Source organism: Gymnodraco acuticeps, unplaced genomic scaffold, assembly GCF_902827175.1.
Source record: "Gymnodraco acuticeps unplaced genomic scaffold, fGymAcu1.1, whole genome shotgun sequence".
Lineage (NCBI taxonomy): Eukaryota > Metazoa > Chordata > Actinopteri > Perciformes > Bathydraconidae > Gymnodraco > Gymnodraco acuticeps.
Genome location: NW_022991168.1, coordinates 1,773,406 through 1,792,001, shown reverse-complemented (window position 1 = coordinate 1,792,001; position 18,596 = coordinate 1,773,406). Strand labels below are relative to the sequence as shown.

The 18,596-nt window shown below is 39.3% G+C and overlaps 1 protein-coding gene across 10 annotated transcripts in view; it reads right to left on the bottom strand.

Moving 5' to 3' along the window:
• Nucleotides 1-18,596, bottom strand: part of LOC117560669 (glutamate receptor-interacting protein 2-like) — a 522,557-nt gene that overhangs the window by 31,729 nt on the left and 472,232 nt on the right. For all 10 annotated transcript variants that reach the window (XM_034237604.1, XM_034237605.1, XM_034237602.1 and 7 more), the window contains exons 13-15: nucleotides 12,321-12,466; nucleotides 8,519-8,599; nucleotides 881-944 (exon numbers count right to left, since the gene is read on the bottom strand). In XM_034237604.1, the coding sequence (XP_034093495.1) occupies nucleotides 881-944; nucleotides 8,519-8,599; nucleotides 12,321-12,466 (291 nt within the window). The remainder of the gene's footprint in view (nucleotides 1-880; nucleotides 945-8,518; nucleotides 8,600-12,320; nucleotides 12,467-18,596) is intronic.

Here is an 18,596-nt window from a genome sequence, read left to right as displayed (position 1 = left end):
GTGACAGGACATCTCCTTCATAAAACGAGGGGGAATACTCTGGTAGTTCGATGTGTGTAGAGGTGTGTGTGGTTAAACGTAGCAGCCTCGATCTCTATTCAGCGGTTCTAATGAAGGGAAACGCAGTGAAATAAACAGTAAAAGGCACAGCTCTTTGCAGCTGGTGCTGCTCTTCTCAGATTCTGCTGAGTTACACGTTACTGCCTCAGTGCCCTGTACGACGAAGCCAGTTCAACAGACCCTGGACCTGGACATGTTCGATTTACCCGGCTTAACTGACCCTAACAAACGCGATGTCGATAAGCGGTCCTACGAAGCTGGTTATCAACTCAGTAAATCAACCAGGGTTTCTCTGTCCGGCTGAGAGCGCGTTCATGTGAAAGGGACGGGGTTAGCAACATTTGACCAATCACAAACATGGAGACGCATGCTGACAGCGCAGCGTCATACTTCATGAATGAATAGTGTAAATAGCCAATCCTGCTTCGTAGTACAGGCCACTGGTGCCGCTGAGATTTCATAAAGTGAAGGAGGTTTTCCTTCTATAAAACAGCTGTGGGCAGCAGATACTGTGAGTCAAGGACAGGAATCCCTCAATTTAAATAAAACGAGGCCACGCTTTATTAACTCGTGCGCACGCTTTAGTAACTCGTGCGCACGCTTTAGTAACTCGTGCGCACGAGAAAGTAACTCGTGCGCACGAGAAAGTAAAACGTGGCCACGTTTTATTTATTTTTCTCTCTATGAACCCTCCAGGGCTCCGTAGATATACTATAATATAACAATATAATATAATAATTACAGTTAATATAATATAAAATAATCTAATATAGTATAATATAATACAATATTATATTGTATAATATAATATAACAGATACCTGTGGGCCATGCTGCCCTTCTTGATGTCAGAGATGATGAGGGGCTCTCCTTGCTTCTTACTGACTGTGGAGACAACATAAGAAAGTGTTTATAACATTTCTGTCAAATATGCAGCGATGGAATTTAACTAAATACATTTACTCAAGGACTGTATTTATATACAATCTTGAAATACTTGTACTTTACTTGAGTATTTCAATGTAATGCTACCACTGCATTTAAAAGGGACATACTGCTAAACTTTAAACCAAATTATAATTCTAAAGATGAAACAGTGAAATATTGATGGTACAAATAGGTAAAATCCTATAGAGAAAGTCCTCAACATCAGTAATGTGTCCATCACAACTGTGTTTGCCTACTTGGTGCAACGCTATTAACCATCTGTGTCATTGAGACATTGATACATCCCATATGGAGCCTCTTTTTCCTGCAGTTCTTTTACATTTGTTACCTTAAGTACAATTTGCTAATATTACTTCTGTACTTTTAGTAAGTGAGATTTTGTATGTAAGACTTTTATTTTCATTAGAGTATTTTGAGATTGTATTGATACTATTATTCAGTAAAGGATACTTTTTTTTTTCAACACTGCAAATGGAAAAAAATAATGTTAATTCAATATAATCTGAACCTTTCAAAATGTCAAACTCTTCAGTTGCACTCTGACACTGAGGAAGGCTGACATTGTTTCGATAGGATTGGTATTGTCAGGTTATATACATTTTTCTTTTTTAGGATACAAATTGTTTAAATTGGGTGTAAAATGTGTAAAATGAGTTAATGTGTGTGTAAGATCCTTCTAATTTCAGCTGTGAACACTGTATTTCAGAAGATGGCAGTATTGCACCGTTCTCTGTCTCAGAGGCAGCCACAGCACAGCCTGATATTTATACATTATGAAGTGAAACTGCAAAGGTGTCGGACTCCAATCAAACCTCATTCACCAACGTCATTTTAATTTTGATGCATACAGAACATAACCATATTCTGATGCCGTTTTCTCCTTCATTTGCACATTTACGCTGAACAATAAGTCTGAGTTACTTGTACTTTACAATTCTACTTCTTTAAAGCAAACATTTCTACTTTTTACGGAAGCACATTATTCTGTCAGTTTAACACTAATTACAAAGAAATACTATAATATATATATTAAGTCTGAAATGGGTTGTGCTACAGGTATAAGTAATTATATCTGTAGCACAGGTATAAGTAATTATACCTGTGGTACTATATACTGTATTTAAACTCTAATACTTTTGTACTTTTATTTTACGCTTTGTATGCATTTCTTTTACTCGAAACAGAGTATTTAATCACAGATGGTTGATAAATAAAAAACTGATCAGTCAGAGGAATATTTTGTATGGTTTGTATCTGTTGATACATTTTACAATTTTTTTTAAAAATACTTGCACATGTATTTATTAGGGCTGTCAGTCGATTAAAATATTTAATCGCGATTAAAATATTTAATCGCGATTAATCGCATGATTGTCCATAGTTAATCGCGATTAATCGCAAATTAATCGCACATTTTTTATCTGTTCTAAATGTACCTTAGAGGAATATTTTTCAAGTTTTTAATACTCTTATCAACATATGAGTGAACAAATATGCTTTATTCTAATGTTTATTATCATTTGAACAATGACAAATATTCGCCTCAATTCAACCTGGAACCTCTCTCATACAATAATACAATACAAATGGTGTGTGTGTGTGTGTGTGTGTGTGTTGGATCATTGGAGCTATGTGCAACTCAAGGCATATGCTCGAACGGGAGCTGCCTGGACGCTGCAATCATGTTGCGCACTATCCGTGCTGAGTGTGCTGACTTTTCGTACAATGTCCCACTGTCTGGCTTCCTGCATAAAGTCAAGTGCTCGGCACAGTTGTGGCAAAATGTAGCTCCTCTGTTTTCATTTAAACAGCTCCTTATATCCGTTAGCGCAGCTAGCTAGCACCAGATGCTAACAACAACAATGCACGTAAGGTCTCTCTCTCGCTCGCTCGAGCCACACATACACACACCCTCCCGGTCCTCCAGATGGCCAGTCGGTGCCTGCCGGTGAGCGTGGAAGTGTGGTCTGCCACAAGCGGGCGGCAGGAGCGGGGCTGTCAGCATCAGCTTGTAGATGGTATTTTAAACTCGATGCGCTCTGAAACTACGGGGCGGCCGAGGAAAAAAAATACACATGCGTTAATCGCGTTAAAATAATTAGTGGCGTTAATTTTATGCGTTAATTTTATGCGTTATTAACGCGTTAACTTGACAGCCCTAGTATTTATATATAATTCAGTTCATGCTACTTCAAATATAACAGTTTATGTTGGTGTCACGGTCTGTCTGTGTTTTGTCTGTCTCTGGTTTCCTGTTTTATTTTTAAAAGTGTTCACCCCCTGGTTGCGGTCCGATAATCCAAAAATCAGCTCCTAACGTCTAACCCTATCGTCTATTCCTTGACCTCTGAGTGAAACGTCACGGGGTTAAGGGATAGTGGATAGGAGAATTCAAAAGGACTTAGGAGAAGAGACTGCGGTACTTTAGAGCAGTGGTTCTCAAATGGGGCTACACGGACCCCTAGTGGTACGTTGGAGTAGCTACTGCAGGGGGTACGTGACATTTATTTTATATTAATGAAAAAAACAAAACATAAATGCATTTACACAAACTACTAATAGTAGATGAACTACTTTATTCAAAGGTTTACAGTAATTCTGGATACTAAAATGGGAACAATAAACGGGGTGCTCTCTTTTCCTCTCCCTCTCCTGACAGCCCGTCAGTCTCGTGCAGCTCGCTGAACCTGTAATAAGTGACCCGACAGTAAAGAATACATATATTTATAACTAGTTTAGCTAGTTCCAGAGTAGATAAACTAGCTAAGTGTGTTAGGTCTAACTCTTAGTGTATTTTGCTCCGCTCAACGGTCCGTCACAGCGGACGAGCTGTGATCATGCAGAGCTGCGTGCTCTCCGTCAGCAGCAGCTGATCTGATCTCTCTCTCTCGCGTCCGGTTATACTTCACTCGCGTCTATGTCCAAATCTATCAGATCTAGCTAGTTCTAGTTAATGATATGATATGTCAATAAACCTTTGAAAATCTTGAAAGGGATGTGCAAAATAGCAATTATATACCGTTTTTAATTAACTATTAGTAGAGAATAACGATTAATGAATATACTTTATAGGGATCTGCAGATAAATGTTTAGTCTTCTCAAGCACCAACAATCAAATATCTCTCCTGATTGTTGGCACTTGACAATCACCTTTCCCTGAATTTTACTCAGGTGTAACTAAAGTCTGCTTTAAGGGTTGTTTATATTTCACATCATTAATCAGAATCTGCAAAGTAACTCATATAAGTGTAGTGGAGTAAAAATACCAGGTTAACCTCTGATTTGTAGTGGAGTAGAATTACAAAGTAACAATGAGCTGTCATGTGGGTATATATTAATGCTGCCCATTATGGATACAAGCGATGTTCACCCATTTAGTAATTACATGTTTTAAATTTGTACACACCAATTTGTTTCCTATCGCCTAAACCTCCAGGGCTGTACACAGTTTAATACTGTCAACTTCTAATTTTGGAAAAACCGAAAACGTCTTTTAAAACTACAATTCCCAGTAGAGACTTGCCATAGAGAAACAATAGCCAGCATGTGTAGTTCTGGGGGGGCGTTCGAGTCCAGTTTTGAATAGTCTGCCGTGGTTTCGTTCCATTTCAAAGAGCTTGACGCTCGGCGTAACCTTGGCGCACTGCCACTCCAACATCCAATCCCAGAGCTTGAAGATTAATCACGGGGTTTGTCAACGGGACTGTAGTCCCAAACGATAGCAGGGGATTATGGGTAGTGTAGTGTCTTCGGCCATCCTAAACTGAATTTTTTTCCGGATATCATATTGCATTAACAACACCACATCTGGCGTCACAGAGATCTTCTGTTACTGTCCTTTCTTCTTAGAGGAAGTACAGAAACACGTAACTTTGGATTTGTTTTAATGTTTGAGGTGCAATAAACGACACAGCAGCTTTTTGGCATGTTAAAACTATTATTTTCTGCCTCGCTCATGAGAGTAACAGCTGGCGAAATTACAGCCTCGCCTACTGATTTATGTGTGCTCTAAAATGATATTTATAAATGACCATTATCATTATTATAAGCAAGACAATAAATGGCAAAGATATGTAGAAAATAAACGTATTTGAGATACGTTCATAACGAACGTAACGTGGGAGAAAACATGTTTCTAGAAGATAGCCTATGTAGAAAATAAACGTCTTTAAGATACGTTCATAAGAAACGTAACGTGGGAGAAAATAAGTTTCTAGCTAAACGTAATTGAGAATGCAGTTTAGTTCTGTGGGAACGTAATTTTTAGGAGACAGGGTTGCCATAATACATTCTGACGAAAAATACAAATTATTATGAATACAAATAAAATAAAAGAAGCCTCCCGCGAGTTACTACAAGCTATAAAGTAGATTTTAAAAACGTTTTATAGAATAAAAGCTCACTGCTGGACGTTGTAGAAATGCGTGTGTGCACCACGACAAAGGAGCCTCATTCACTTTACATTGGGGTTGTTTGCGTGGTGCAGACACGTAAATGTAGCAAAGTTCGTGACTCCACCACGCAATGCGGTGTTAAGGAGTCGTGGTGGAGTCACGCATTCTGGTGAGATCAGGTTGTATAATACTGATGAACGTTCAAATCAAAGCACTTTGGCAACTTACCACATACGATTTAAAATGCTTAATAAGCACCGTAACTTTCATGATATCATTTCTCGGTCATAATCGGTTGTTTCCGTGAACGGCCGACATGGAAGTCGAAAGGAAGTTTGAAACCTCCTTTCCTATCATAGAGAATTCGAACCGCACTTATCATGGCTGCCACTGAGGGACTTCCGGGTCATTTCACTCCGTTAGGAAGGTTCCTAAGCTAAATGGACTATTCGACTTCAGCCCCTGTCTTGTCTGTTGATTCCTGTCTCTGTGTTTGCCCTCCTGTATCTGATTTCCTGATTGTGTTCACCTTGTGCCCCTGTGTTTTCTCCTCCCTCCTCACCTGTGTCTTGTTTGTGTGATTAGTCTTGTGTGTATTTAAGTTCTGGTTTTTCTGTCTGTCTTTGTTGGATTGTTGTTTGTCTGTGACTGTGTTCACGGGGTAGTGTTCTGTTTGTCACCGTGTAAAACCTTGAAATAAAGGTATTTTCTGTGTAATCGACATTTGGGTCCTGCCTGCTTCACTCAACCCTGACAGTTGGCAGACTTAAATAAACACACATTCCAGAGACTAATGATTAGCATCATCAACACTGTAGGAGATCAGGACTAAAGCTTCACAGTGAAGTGTTTGAGCAATGACTTCATCACTAATTCTAATAAAGTCCCTCACCAGTAGAACATACAAAGAGTTTCAGACTTCATCCACTATAACACATTGAAATAAAAGAGTGTACACATCTGTGTTGGTTGGTAACTGCATCCAAATAACATGTCGGTTCGAAACACAACAAGGGTAAAGGCATATTGATGCCCCACACATTACAGAAATATGGGTGTTAACGTCCTGCTTTGACTGCCTCCACTTTTCTGGGAAGAGTCCTTGAAAGACTTTGGACCCCGGCCACAGGGATTTGATAACTTTCAGACGGGCTTTAGTGAAGTCTGGTGATAAGACCTGACTCGTGATGGGATTAAGGTCAGAGCTCTGTGCAGCCCAGTCAAATTCTTCCACTCCAAACTGGGAACACTATTTATACAGACCTTTCTCTCTGCATATATGTAGATAACAGGGGAAACTGTTGCAGCAAAGTTCTGTTTTGAAGAGTCATTCTTATTCAGAAGCATTACGAGTTGCCTGTATTAAACCTTGAAATACTACGGTGGCCGACAGCTGCAAATGTGCTAAAACGGCCCAGAACACTTCCATTAGGAGAAAAGTTTCATAAACACATGCAAATGAAGAGACATCTTTAGAAACTTGACGAAACATGCGCAGCGTTTAAAAAACATTTACCAACTTGACGAAACATCGTATTTTTTTTTTTTTTCAGCACAGTTTTGACTGAAAGCGCTGCATAAATTATTATTACATTACATTGCATTTAGCTGACGCTTTTATCCAAAGCGACTTACAATAAGTACATTCGACCAGGAATGAAATGCTGCAAAAAAAACAACGCTGCCGCAAGCTCAAAACTAAACGGGAACAGGGACACTAAAAAGTGACGCACACAGCTGGGACCGGAGCGCTTGTTGACGTTTGGGGATTATAAAGTTTGCCAACAATCACTGTCACTGTAAACAAACATAAAATATACGTTTTATTTACTTATTTTGACAATGTGATCACATGATTCCTTCCAATATCTTTGCAGATCTGCTGTAAGCTAGCTGGGTAATGTAGCTAACTTGGTCATTTCAACTATACTGACAGAAACACTTACAATTATGAATCAGGCTAACTCTGCCAACAGTGACAATTGACCAATTTGATAATCCCCGAACGTCAACAAGTGCCCCGGTTGGTTGGTGTTTTCAAGATGCATGTGTTGTGGCACATTTGTGTTTATATTAGGGCCGTCAAGTTTTAAGTGGCGTTAAAATAAAATGAACGCCACTAATTATTTTAACGCGATTAACGCATGTGTATTTTTTGTCCTCGGCCGCCCCGTAGTTTCAGAGCGCATCGAGTTTAAAATACCATCTACAAGCTGATGCTGACAGCCCCGCTCCTGCCGCCCGCTTGCGGCAGACCACACTTCCACGCTCACCGGCAGGCACCGACTGGCCATCGGGAGGACCGGGAGAGTGTGTGTATGTGTGGCCCGAGCGAGCGAGCGAGAGAGAACGTGCACACCTTACGTGTATTGTTGTTGTTAGCATCTGGTGCTAGCTAGCTGCGCTAACGGATATATGGAGCTGTTTAAATGAAAACAGAGGAGCGACATTTCGCCGACAACTGCGCCGAGCACTTGACTTTATGCAGGCAGCCAGACAGTGGGACATTGTACGAAAAGTCAGCACACTCAGCACGGATAGTGCGCAACATGATTGCAGCGTCCAGGCAGCTCCCGTTCGAGCATGCCTTGAGTTGCACATAGCTCCAATGATCCAACACAGTGTCTCTCCACACACACACACGCACGCACACGCACTGTATTGTATGAGAGAGGTTCCAGGTTGAATTGAGGCGAATATTTGTAATGTTCAGAGGTTGTTGTGTTTAATATTCATGAGAATATTTGTCATTGTTCGAATGATAATAAACATTAGCATAAAGCATATTTGTCCACTCATATGTTGATAAGAGTATTAAAAACTTGAAAAATATTCCTCTAAGGTACATTTAGAACAGATCAAAAATGTGCGACTAAATATTTTAATCGACTGACAGCCCTAATTTTTTGTGATGTGCCATCAGAAAAAACAACAGACTGTGTGTGTGTGTGTGTGTGTGTGTGTGTGTGTGTGTGTGTGTGTGTGTGTGTGTGTGTGTGTGTGTGTGTGTGTGTGTGTGTGTGTGTGTGTGTGTGTGTGTGTGTGTGTGTGTGTGTGTGTGTGTGTGTGTGTGTGTGTGTGTGTGTGTGTGTGTGTGTGTGTGTGTGTGTCCACACCACTGATGGTGAGCCCCAGCTCCACTCCTCTTTTCTTCGGCAGTTTGACGTGGAATGTACCACTGCTAGGCACCACCGACTCTGAAATACAAACACATGCAGAAAAGCCATTATAATAAAGAAGCAACAAATAAGTCTTTTCAACCCGCTTAACATTTGTAATTACGAGGCTTTTAGCTCTTGCTCTTATCTCCTCTGAATTGCTCTCCTTTGGGGCAAACAGAGACTCCAAATCCTCACTGTTTGCAAGCATGAGTCAAAATGCTAATTCCAGCAGTAAAACAACTCTACATCCAGGCACAAACATGACCAGTTATAGGCCAACACAAGACTGTTTTAACCAAGCCATTGAGTCACTTCAGCTTCATGTAATCTTGCCAAGAAGCTCTTATCATTCACTGACAGGATAAATGTTCATTTATTAATTACTCATTGGCTATGTTTACTCATCACAACAAATGTTGCCAAAACAGCAGAAAAATATGTATAATGTCATAGAGCTACTCAGTGACTCAAAAATAGACATTGTCTATAACAACTCATCCTAATGTTTTAAAGAGGACTAATTATGCTCCTTTCAGGTTCATGTTTTTATGTTGTGCCTCTACTGTTACATGTTTGTGTGGGAGTGAAACTCCCTCTGAAGGGAACATAGGGATTGTATTGTTGCAGACCATTTACATGCAAGAAAAACTATAAAACACACTACAGGAAAGGGATAACCTCAAAAAGTATAATAGGGCCCCTTAAAATAACCTTTAAAAAATATATAAATTAAAGTGTGTGCTCAAGCATACCACAAGTACGGAGTCCCTAAAGGGACATCGAAAAAAAAATGTAAAAAAGAGAGAAAAAACCGATAACTTTTGTGTCCTTAAAATTAAGTCTGAGTTCAAAATATATCTCAAATAATGTATGCACTGTCATTTCCCCACATAAACATAACAGTCTGCAATGAAATGGTTGTCTCCTGTGTGTTCCACTTCCTCCATGGCGCACCGGTAACTTTCTCAACAAAAAAAAGTTGGGATAACCCGTTATCCCGACTTGTTTTTTTTCTCTCTCTCTCTCCCTTTTTTTCCCCATGTCCCCTTAGGGGCTCCGTACATAAGAGACATATTCCTGAATAAACATTTAAAATGAGTAAAATTAGAGTAATCTAAAGCAGGGGTTCCCAAAGTGGGGGTCGCGAGATGTTTTCAGAATCCTCTTGATGTGACCCCTGAGGTGTTTTAAAAAATATATATATTTAAATGTATTTTTTAATAATTATTATTATTAATAATAATAACGTGTGCATAGACATTTTGTATTATGTAAGTCTGTTTAATAGGTAAGCGGGACAAATAAAGGAATTTTGATTCGGACAGATTTACGACAGTCATTTGCAGCTCAAAGGTCACTTTACAGCACCACAGAAAATATCAGAGACGTAAAACACACATCAACTATACTGGTATATTTCTTCTGAACAGATCTTTAATACATTTTTCAAAATGAAACATTGGTTAATACCAACTAGTGAGAAGGCAGACAGGCCAGCGGAGGAGAGCGGAGAGCCGCCATCACAAAGGCTGTCGACTTGAGGAGGAGGAGGAGGAGGAGGAGGAACCACCGTAAGGCGGTCCATAAGCAGTCAGACAAGCCTTCATTCAAGTGTCGCAAGTATCGAGAGGAATACATCCAGTACGGATTCACATGCCTCATTATCAATGAAGCACAACATCCCCAATGTGTAGTGTGCACTGAGGTTCTTGCACATGAGAGCTTAAAGCCCGTAAAAATGCTCAGACATTTAAACACGAAGCACCCCTCTCTTGCTACTAAACCAGCAGATTTTTTCCGCCGAAAGCAGAGAGAATTGCAAGGCCAAAAGAAAGTTATAACTAAAAAAAAACAACAATCCCTACCAAGGCTCAAAAGGCATCATATGAGGTGGCATATTTAATTGCACAGGCAAAAAAGCCACACACAATCGGGGAAACCCTAATTAAACCTGCTGCTATCGCTATGAGTAGGGCAATGCATGGGGATAAACAGGCACGGGAACTGGAAGCAGTGCCGCTGTCTGACGGGACCATATCCCAGCACATCACGGACATGGCCCAGGATATCAAGTGTCAGCTGATTGACAGAGTGAAGAAAGGGAAATATGCTTTGCAGTTAGACGAATCCACAGATCAGATATGTCAAACTCTGCCCAACTGCTTGTTTTCGCCAGATACAGTTTTGATGGAAAACTTGATGAGGACATGCTGTTTTGCACCCCGCTGGAGCAAACAATGGTGTAGCGTGAGGGCTATGAAATCGGGAGTCTCCCGCGAAAATCGGGAGGGTTGGCAAGTATGTCATTAGGTGAGATTAACGCTGAAACATAGCGTATTCCCCAAATGTAAATATGCACAGCAACAATGTTCATATGTTTACTACAGTTTATGTCTTTAAAGTTTACACCGCAACAATGTTCTCCTAATTTACATGGAGATTACTTTGACTCACGAGTTCTGCTGTTATCTTATATTAAATTGCTCTATGTAAAATCATATCATGGTTGTCAGGCTGTTCTGTTCTTGTGTGTTGTCGTTATGTGCGTGTTTGGATACCCTATTAGTGCGTGCGTCCTGTGCACACGTTTTTCTTTTTCTTCCAGTCACCACGTGATAGTGGGGGGTCGCCAGTCTCTGGCACTGTTATTTTGGGGGTTGCGGGGCTGAAAAGTTTGGGAACCCTAAAGGATGGATGAGTTTTATTTTCTGATATGTATTGTGAAATAAACTGTTTATGGCCTTTTTTCTCATGCACATGCTTCATTTTATAGGGCCATGTTTATGCTGTGGGCCTTCCTAATATCTTCTGTTAATTTAAATTGGGTCCAGTTTGTTGAGGAGTTTCACTGAATGGGTCCACGTTTTGTTTTATCTAATGCAATCACACATACACACATGCATGCATGCTAAGGTGGGTAAAGTGATACGTGCCAATGGTATCTATTCCACTGATCTACAGGTGCTGGCGACACATTCTGACTTGCTACGATATGACAGAATAAAACAGAAAAAAAGCAGACTTGACACAAGTAAACATGCATATAAATAATGCTCAAGGATATACATGATGCACCTTGGGGGATAATGCTAAATTCCACAAGTCACCTTTAAATGTTACTCATCAAAACAAGAAGGTCAAGCCAAGTTGTGGAAAAGCCGCAGATTCATTTTCCCTACAGATCCTACTTATTAAATACTTGTAAGTAAATATTTGCTATCAAAATCCCCTTTCAAAAACTTGGATTGATCGACCCTTTGTCTGTGAGTTCAGAAACGCCTGCAATGCAATTTAATGACTTTTTTTCAAAATGAAATCAGAGTTAATGACACAGCTGAAGGGTATGTGTGGTTGTTTCCCTTTCATCGGGTTAAAAGCATGCAGAGAAGGCTGTGCCCTGCAGTGACGAGCTGTAATTACAATCTGTCCACAAAGCTCTCACCAAATGAGACCAGTGATCATGCTCTCTGTGCACATTTGTCTATTTAAACATCCTCCAACAAAACTGCTAAATGCTTGCTAAAAAAGAAAGCATTTTGCTCATTTGCTCTCTAATTTCCCTATACAAAATGGTTTGAACCCTTGTAGATGGGCAAATAATCCCAATAGTTTTAAGGATGTTGGATGTTTGACAATAATCCAAAATTGACTCGAGCTTAAATAAAGGGACACTGTAAATGTAATAAAACATCTGGACGTAAAGAGGAAATATATCTTGGTGTAATGGAATCATAAAACTGGGGATGACTTCACAAACCTGCTACATCGAACTCGATATCCAAGGAGACCTTATTGGTCAGTGCCGCGTCTCGGAGAAGCTGATTGGCCTCTTCTAGTGTTCCGTCCTCTGTGGGGATCCCGTTAATTGACAGGAGGCGGTCTCCAACCTGCAGCAGGCCACACCTACAAAAGGAGTTACCATGGTGATGTCAGCAAGATTTGATACAACAGAAAGTTACCTTCCCTAATATGACCTGAATATCACCTGGTAAAGAAGTAGTCATTTAAAAACTACCATTCCCATGTGGTTTTACCAGTGCAGTAGTGTGCTGACATGATATTATTACAATCATTATATTATTATTCAGAATCAGGTTCATTGACGTAAGTAAGATTACAGATATAAGAGAGAATATAAGGTCATCAAATAAGGAATGTACAGTATAGAACTAATTTGAAACATTTAAAAAAAAAAATGAATTAAATATAATGTAAAAATAATGAAAGTTATTTTGAAGGAAGTTATTGTTTCATTGTGGCTCTTCTCCATACGCAGAGTTTGAGGTCTTGTTACAAGACAAGTTTTTTTTACAACATGTTGGGTTAATACAACATATGCTTTTGTCTAGATCCTAACAGTCACTCCAACTTGAAATTATCTTAACATTATCTGGTATAGTTGCATGTGAGAATGCAAATGCCCGAATCATTTGGACAATCATTTGACATTACCCCTTCATCTTCCTAGTACAACATTTGTGTTATCTCCTGTGTGAATAGAGCTGATATTGTCCAGAGAATTTACAGTGACTGGGGCTGCAATTAGGCAGGAGAAACAAACATCAAAGGTTCAAAAAGAGGGGTAATTTACAAAAAGACCCCATCGAAAATGTCTTTCCAGAACATAACAACATTTCTCTGTAAAGGCTAATCAACCAAAATCTTATATATATATATGTTGGTTTTTAACAAAACAACCACATGACCGTTGTGTGATCCACACCATGTTGTGCGATCCACACCATGTTGTGCGATCCACACCATGTCTTGCCTTCTTTTTGCTTCTTTTCGCTCTACCCGGGCACCACCTGAAGATTAAACTAAATGGAATGTTTCGAGCAAGTGAGAACAAATTAAAATATGACACAGACAGTCTTCTGTTATGTACTATTTATGAAAGGGAAACTCTGGAAAATTACCAGACCAGATTCCCAAGTTTATATGAGAAGGTTCTACTGTCATTTCAGTCTGAAATGCCCATGAGGGTTCCTCAAAGCAGAGTGAGCTATTTTTATGACTTGGATATGATTCCTTCCAGGTTTAAAATGCTCCCTAAGGGTTAAGAAAAACCCAATTACGTAGGTGTACCGTCATCTTGGCCCATATCTGGAATTTTTCCTTCCTTTAATAATAATAATTCATTTAACATAGACAGATGAAGCCAGAAGCCGCTTCAGACACCCTTTCTGTGTAACACCACATTATTTTTGGCTACAGTAGCTTCTGCTGTTTGGATGTTTAAGATTTCTGTTTTTATAACATCCATCATTTAGATTGAAGCTGGCATATATCAGCTCATTAGCGCTGACTATAAATCTCATTAATTATGTAAATACCTTTCCTTGGCAAAAGATGTATTACAAGTAGTCATTCAGTCTTTTGACGCATTGGCCTGGGAAATCAAGCAATTGTGGAAGAAAAGCATGTAAACACTATTTGTAAATTTGAGTATATTTCAAGGTATTCCAGCTAGGCACTGCTGCTAACTGGCTTAGAATATATTAGAACATAATACACTATTAATACATGTATACTGTCCTACTGGTATAATGTGTGTTCATGATGTAGCAATGACATCTTCTCTGCATGAATAAGTTAGCAATCAAGTACTGCTATATCCTCAAGGTTAGATTATTTCAATTTAATCAATTTAACCTGTTAAGCCCTGAACCTGTTTTTCAGGTCTCAAGCTCGAAAATGACATTCCCAGAACAAATGACTATATCTTCACTTCTAAAAGGGTTAAATTAATAATCTTTTTTCTCAAAGCAAGGTTACATCTGTGAGTTGGATGTAGAAGTGTCAGAATCAATATAGATGTTTTAAAGTAAATTCATATTGAACATAGTAAAAAAATGTAAATTATAGTGTCCGTCCAAAAAAAGAAAACCACCCTTGAATGATGGGATAGTAGACTAATAGCTTTGGGAATCCAAACCATAACATATAAGTACCCTGTATCAAGATTGATGCAAAACAAGTGACGTTTGACCTTTTTAGAGAGATTTAGAAGAAAAAAACCCACTTCTGGGTTCATTTGGGTGCATTTTCCATATCTCTGGCCCCCCTTGGTCGATTTTGATGATTGACATCTCTTTTTAACCGTTAGAGCCAATATAATCGAGGGGAAGTTCCTAAAATCCATATAAACATTACCCATTGGTGAATGAGTGCTGCACAGCCAGAATGCCCCGGAACCGGAAGCTGCGATACACTCTGGTGGCTACCATTAGCAGCTAATATAAAATCTCCGATTTTTACATACAAATGTAATTATGGATTATCAATCATTCATCACACATTGGATTAACCTTCAGCCGCGTTTTTATCGTTTTAATGCCATTGAACACGACTTTTGATCAGAATAACAGCTAAGGTGAGACGATCTCCCGTGAATGCTCCGTGATGCTACGTGTTGTGATGTCTGTTTGCTTCCCCTGTCGCAAGTTCTGATCTCTCAGTGAAGATACTAATACCTATATAATCTGTGGAATCTCAGCTTTAATCTGATATCTTGTATGTGCAGTTACGATAAGTAATAAGGGTATTTTTACCTTGAGTTCTGTGCTAAGTGCGTTATGTGCTCAGGGGTCATTTAGACGCTTCTTGTGAGACTTGTGCTTTGTTTCGGTGAAAATTGTTCATATCTTCAGTTAGCTGAGTTTCTAACCGTTAAGTGAGTATGACAACTTAATAGGTTTTTAAATATTAAGAAGCCCTGTGACACAGTTTCGTGAAAAAACTACACGCCGGACCCGGATTAGGGTCCTCTCGGGCTTAACAGGTTAATGAAACTCAAACATTTTAATTGTATTAAAACAAAATGTCCTATGCTACTTGAACTATTCCATATCATCTCCCTGTATTAATGGACTCACCCATGACACACCTGACCACAGTACAGGCAGGATCGCATTATCTGAACTACTGACTGTCTTTGGCTTGTTTTCTTTGTTGCGGACATGTGTGCGTTCGTGAAAATGTACGTTTTACAAATTCAAATTTTAGTTGTGTTTACTTCCCACACACGGCACTATCTGCGCAACAGAAGGCAGTTAGCATCATCAAGCATGTGTAAGCTAGTTTTGCAGACCACAAGGCTTCTTAGGGCCCGGGCATGTCTCCACATGTCTGGCCAACACAGTCTCACTCCCTGATCGTCCAATAGCGACGCTTGGTCAGGGTCCTTTGGCGTGCAGTTGTGACGCACCGAGTCTCCTTCAGCTTCATAAACGGACGCAAAGAGCTTTCAACTGATTGCAATGTATTCCCATTGGCGGCGGTATTTGACGCTCAGGGAAGCATCGCATCGGTCCATGTCGGCGGAAGTTAAAGGCAATGTGAGCGTCCATTCCCATTGGATAACGGAGAATTTTACACCCGGATGTAAGTATTCTCCTTACTGTCGATTGATTTTACAGTGATATCTCCACTACTCATCAACTCAAAAACAGCAGATTATCCTTGTTAATTACACAACATTGATCGGTTTAAATTGTGTACAATGCTTTTTTGTTTTCCCCCTTCGATTCGAAGAAACAAATAGTTTTTTGGGAGTTTAGGATGGCCGAAGACACTACACTAGTGTACACTACCCATAATCCTAAACTATCGTTTAGGACTACAGCAGCCGCTTTGCTTGACAAACCCCGTGATTAGTCGAACGTAGGGATGTAACGCTACCAAAAACTCTCTTGATTGGTACTGATGTTGCTGGGACAGAGAGATATGCTTTGGCCATGGGTGACAGAAGTGGGTCAAACTGTGCATTGTCTCTCCACCACTTCAAAAACAATACAGTTTTTGCCAAGAAGTTAAGGCTTATTGAAAGGGCGAGATATAAATATACTGTTGGTACTTGTCAATGTCTCTAGGTATGTAAATACGATGTCCTTTTGTGTTATCTGTTGTTTTATGTTCATCTTGTAACCTACTTGCTGCCATGTTGGACAGGTCTCCCTTGAAAAAGAGATCAATGATCTCAATGGGACCATCTGGTTAAATAACGGTTTAAAAAAAAAAAAAATTATTTAATAAAAAAAAATCGTTACATCCCTAGTCGAACGTGTGTCCCCCCCCCCAGAACTACACATGCTGGCCAATTGTGTTTCGAAACATGTTCTATGGCACGTCTCTACTGTGAATTGTAGTTTTAAAAGACGTTTTCGTATTTCTCACAATTAGAAGTTGCCAGTATTAAACTGTGTACAGCCCTGGAGGTTTAGGGGATGAAAAACCCATTGGTGTATTTTTACTCCACTACATTTATTTTAGTTACTTTACAGATTCTGATTAATGATGTGAAATATAAACAACCCTTAAATCAGACTTTAGTTACACCTGAGTCAAATTCAGGGAAGGTGATTGTCAAGTGCCAACAATCAGGCGAGATATTTGATAGTGTGTGCTTGAGAAGACAAAAAATGTATCTGCAGATCCTTATAAAGTATATTCATTACTCGTTATTTTCTAATAGTTCATTTAAGACTGTATAATGGCTATTTTGCACATCCCTTTCAAGATTTCAAGATTTTCAAAGGTTTATTGACAGATCATATACACAACTACGGTGTAGTTATGCAATAAATTAAACACTTGGGTCGCAGGTACCTCAACAGTGCATTACAAGACATCTATGTGTGTATACCTCCACCATTAAACTGTCATATTCTGCACATTTTCTTATACTATCTACATACATCTTATAAGAGTATAATTAATATGTATAATATCGGTTAAAATAACCCATAGTTAACATTGCAGGAAAGTTAATTGTCAAGTCCCAAAACAAACCATGCAATATATTAGACTTTAAGTACTTTGTCAGGCTTAATATTTATCTGTAGATACCCCCAAAGCCTTTTGCTTACATGTATTTAAAAGAAGACCTTAACCTAAAGTATTCTTTCATGTTTTAATAAAGCCTAATTAATTTTTCTGTTTTGTACATCCTCCTATTAATATCTTTTTTAATATCCAGCACTAAACTGTTTTATTCTAGATATCATTTACAGTATCTTCTTGAAATTTTCTATTCTATATTTCTATCATTGACCTTCTACTTTCCCCCTAATTTGTATGTAGGCTACTCTTAATGTTTAAATGTTTTCATCAAATATAACACATTCAACAAAACATGCAGCAACTTGTGCTGTAGCGACGCGTCGACGTCGTCGACTTCAAAATATCGTCGACGACATATTTCCGCGTCGACGCGTCGCTACACACACGTGGGTCACCCAAAGCAACAAGCAGTTCGCAATCGCACTTCAAACACAATGGAGACTGAAACGGCTACCACCTCCTCCTCACAGGATTGCGCACGACCCCCCAAACGGAAACATCTCGCCCTAGGTCTTCAAAAGCATGGGAATATTTTAAAGTTAGTCCAAAACGCAAAGATATTTATATATTTATATCTCACTGAGACTGCTGCATAGCCTAGCAGAAGCAGCAGCTAGCTGTGGTGGCTACCATTAGCAGCTAGCATTTGCTCTCCGATTTTTCATAAAAATGGAATTATGGATTATAAATTCAATCATTTTTTTATACATAGACGTTAAAAACCTATGGATTAACCGATTCAGCCGCGTTTTTTCTCATTTTAATGCCATTGAACACGTCTTTTGATCAGATTGACAGCTACGGTGGTGAGACGATCTCCCTAGAAGCTCTGTGAAGGTACGTGTTGTGATGACTGTATTTGCTTCCCCTGTCGCGAGTCCGGATCACTCAGTGATGATACTATATACCTACATAATCTGTGGAGTCTCAGCTTTAATCGGATATATTGTATGTGCAGCTACGATAAGTAATAAGGGCAGTGCTGGAATTGGGCCGGTACTCACCGGTACGCAGTACCGGCACTTCTGGTTCTGACCCATGGAGTACCGGCACTTCTTGCTCAGTACCGGCATGCTGGCGGTACTCCGGTACTCATGCACCGTGCCAGTACTCAACACTCTCCCGCCGTTCTTATTATACATCCATATATATATATACATATATATATATATATATATACATATATACA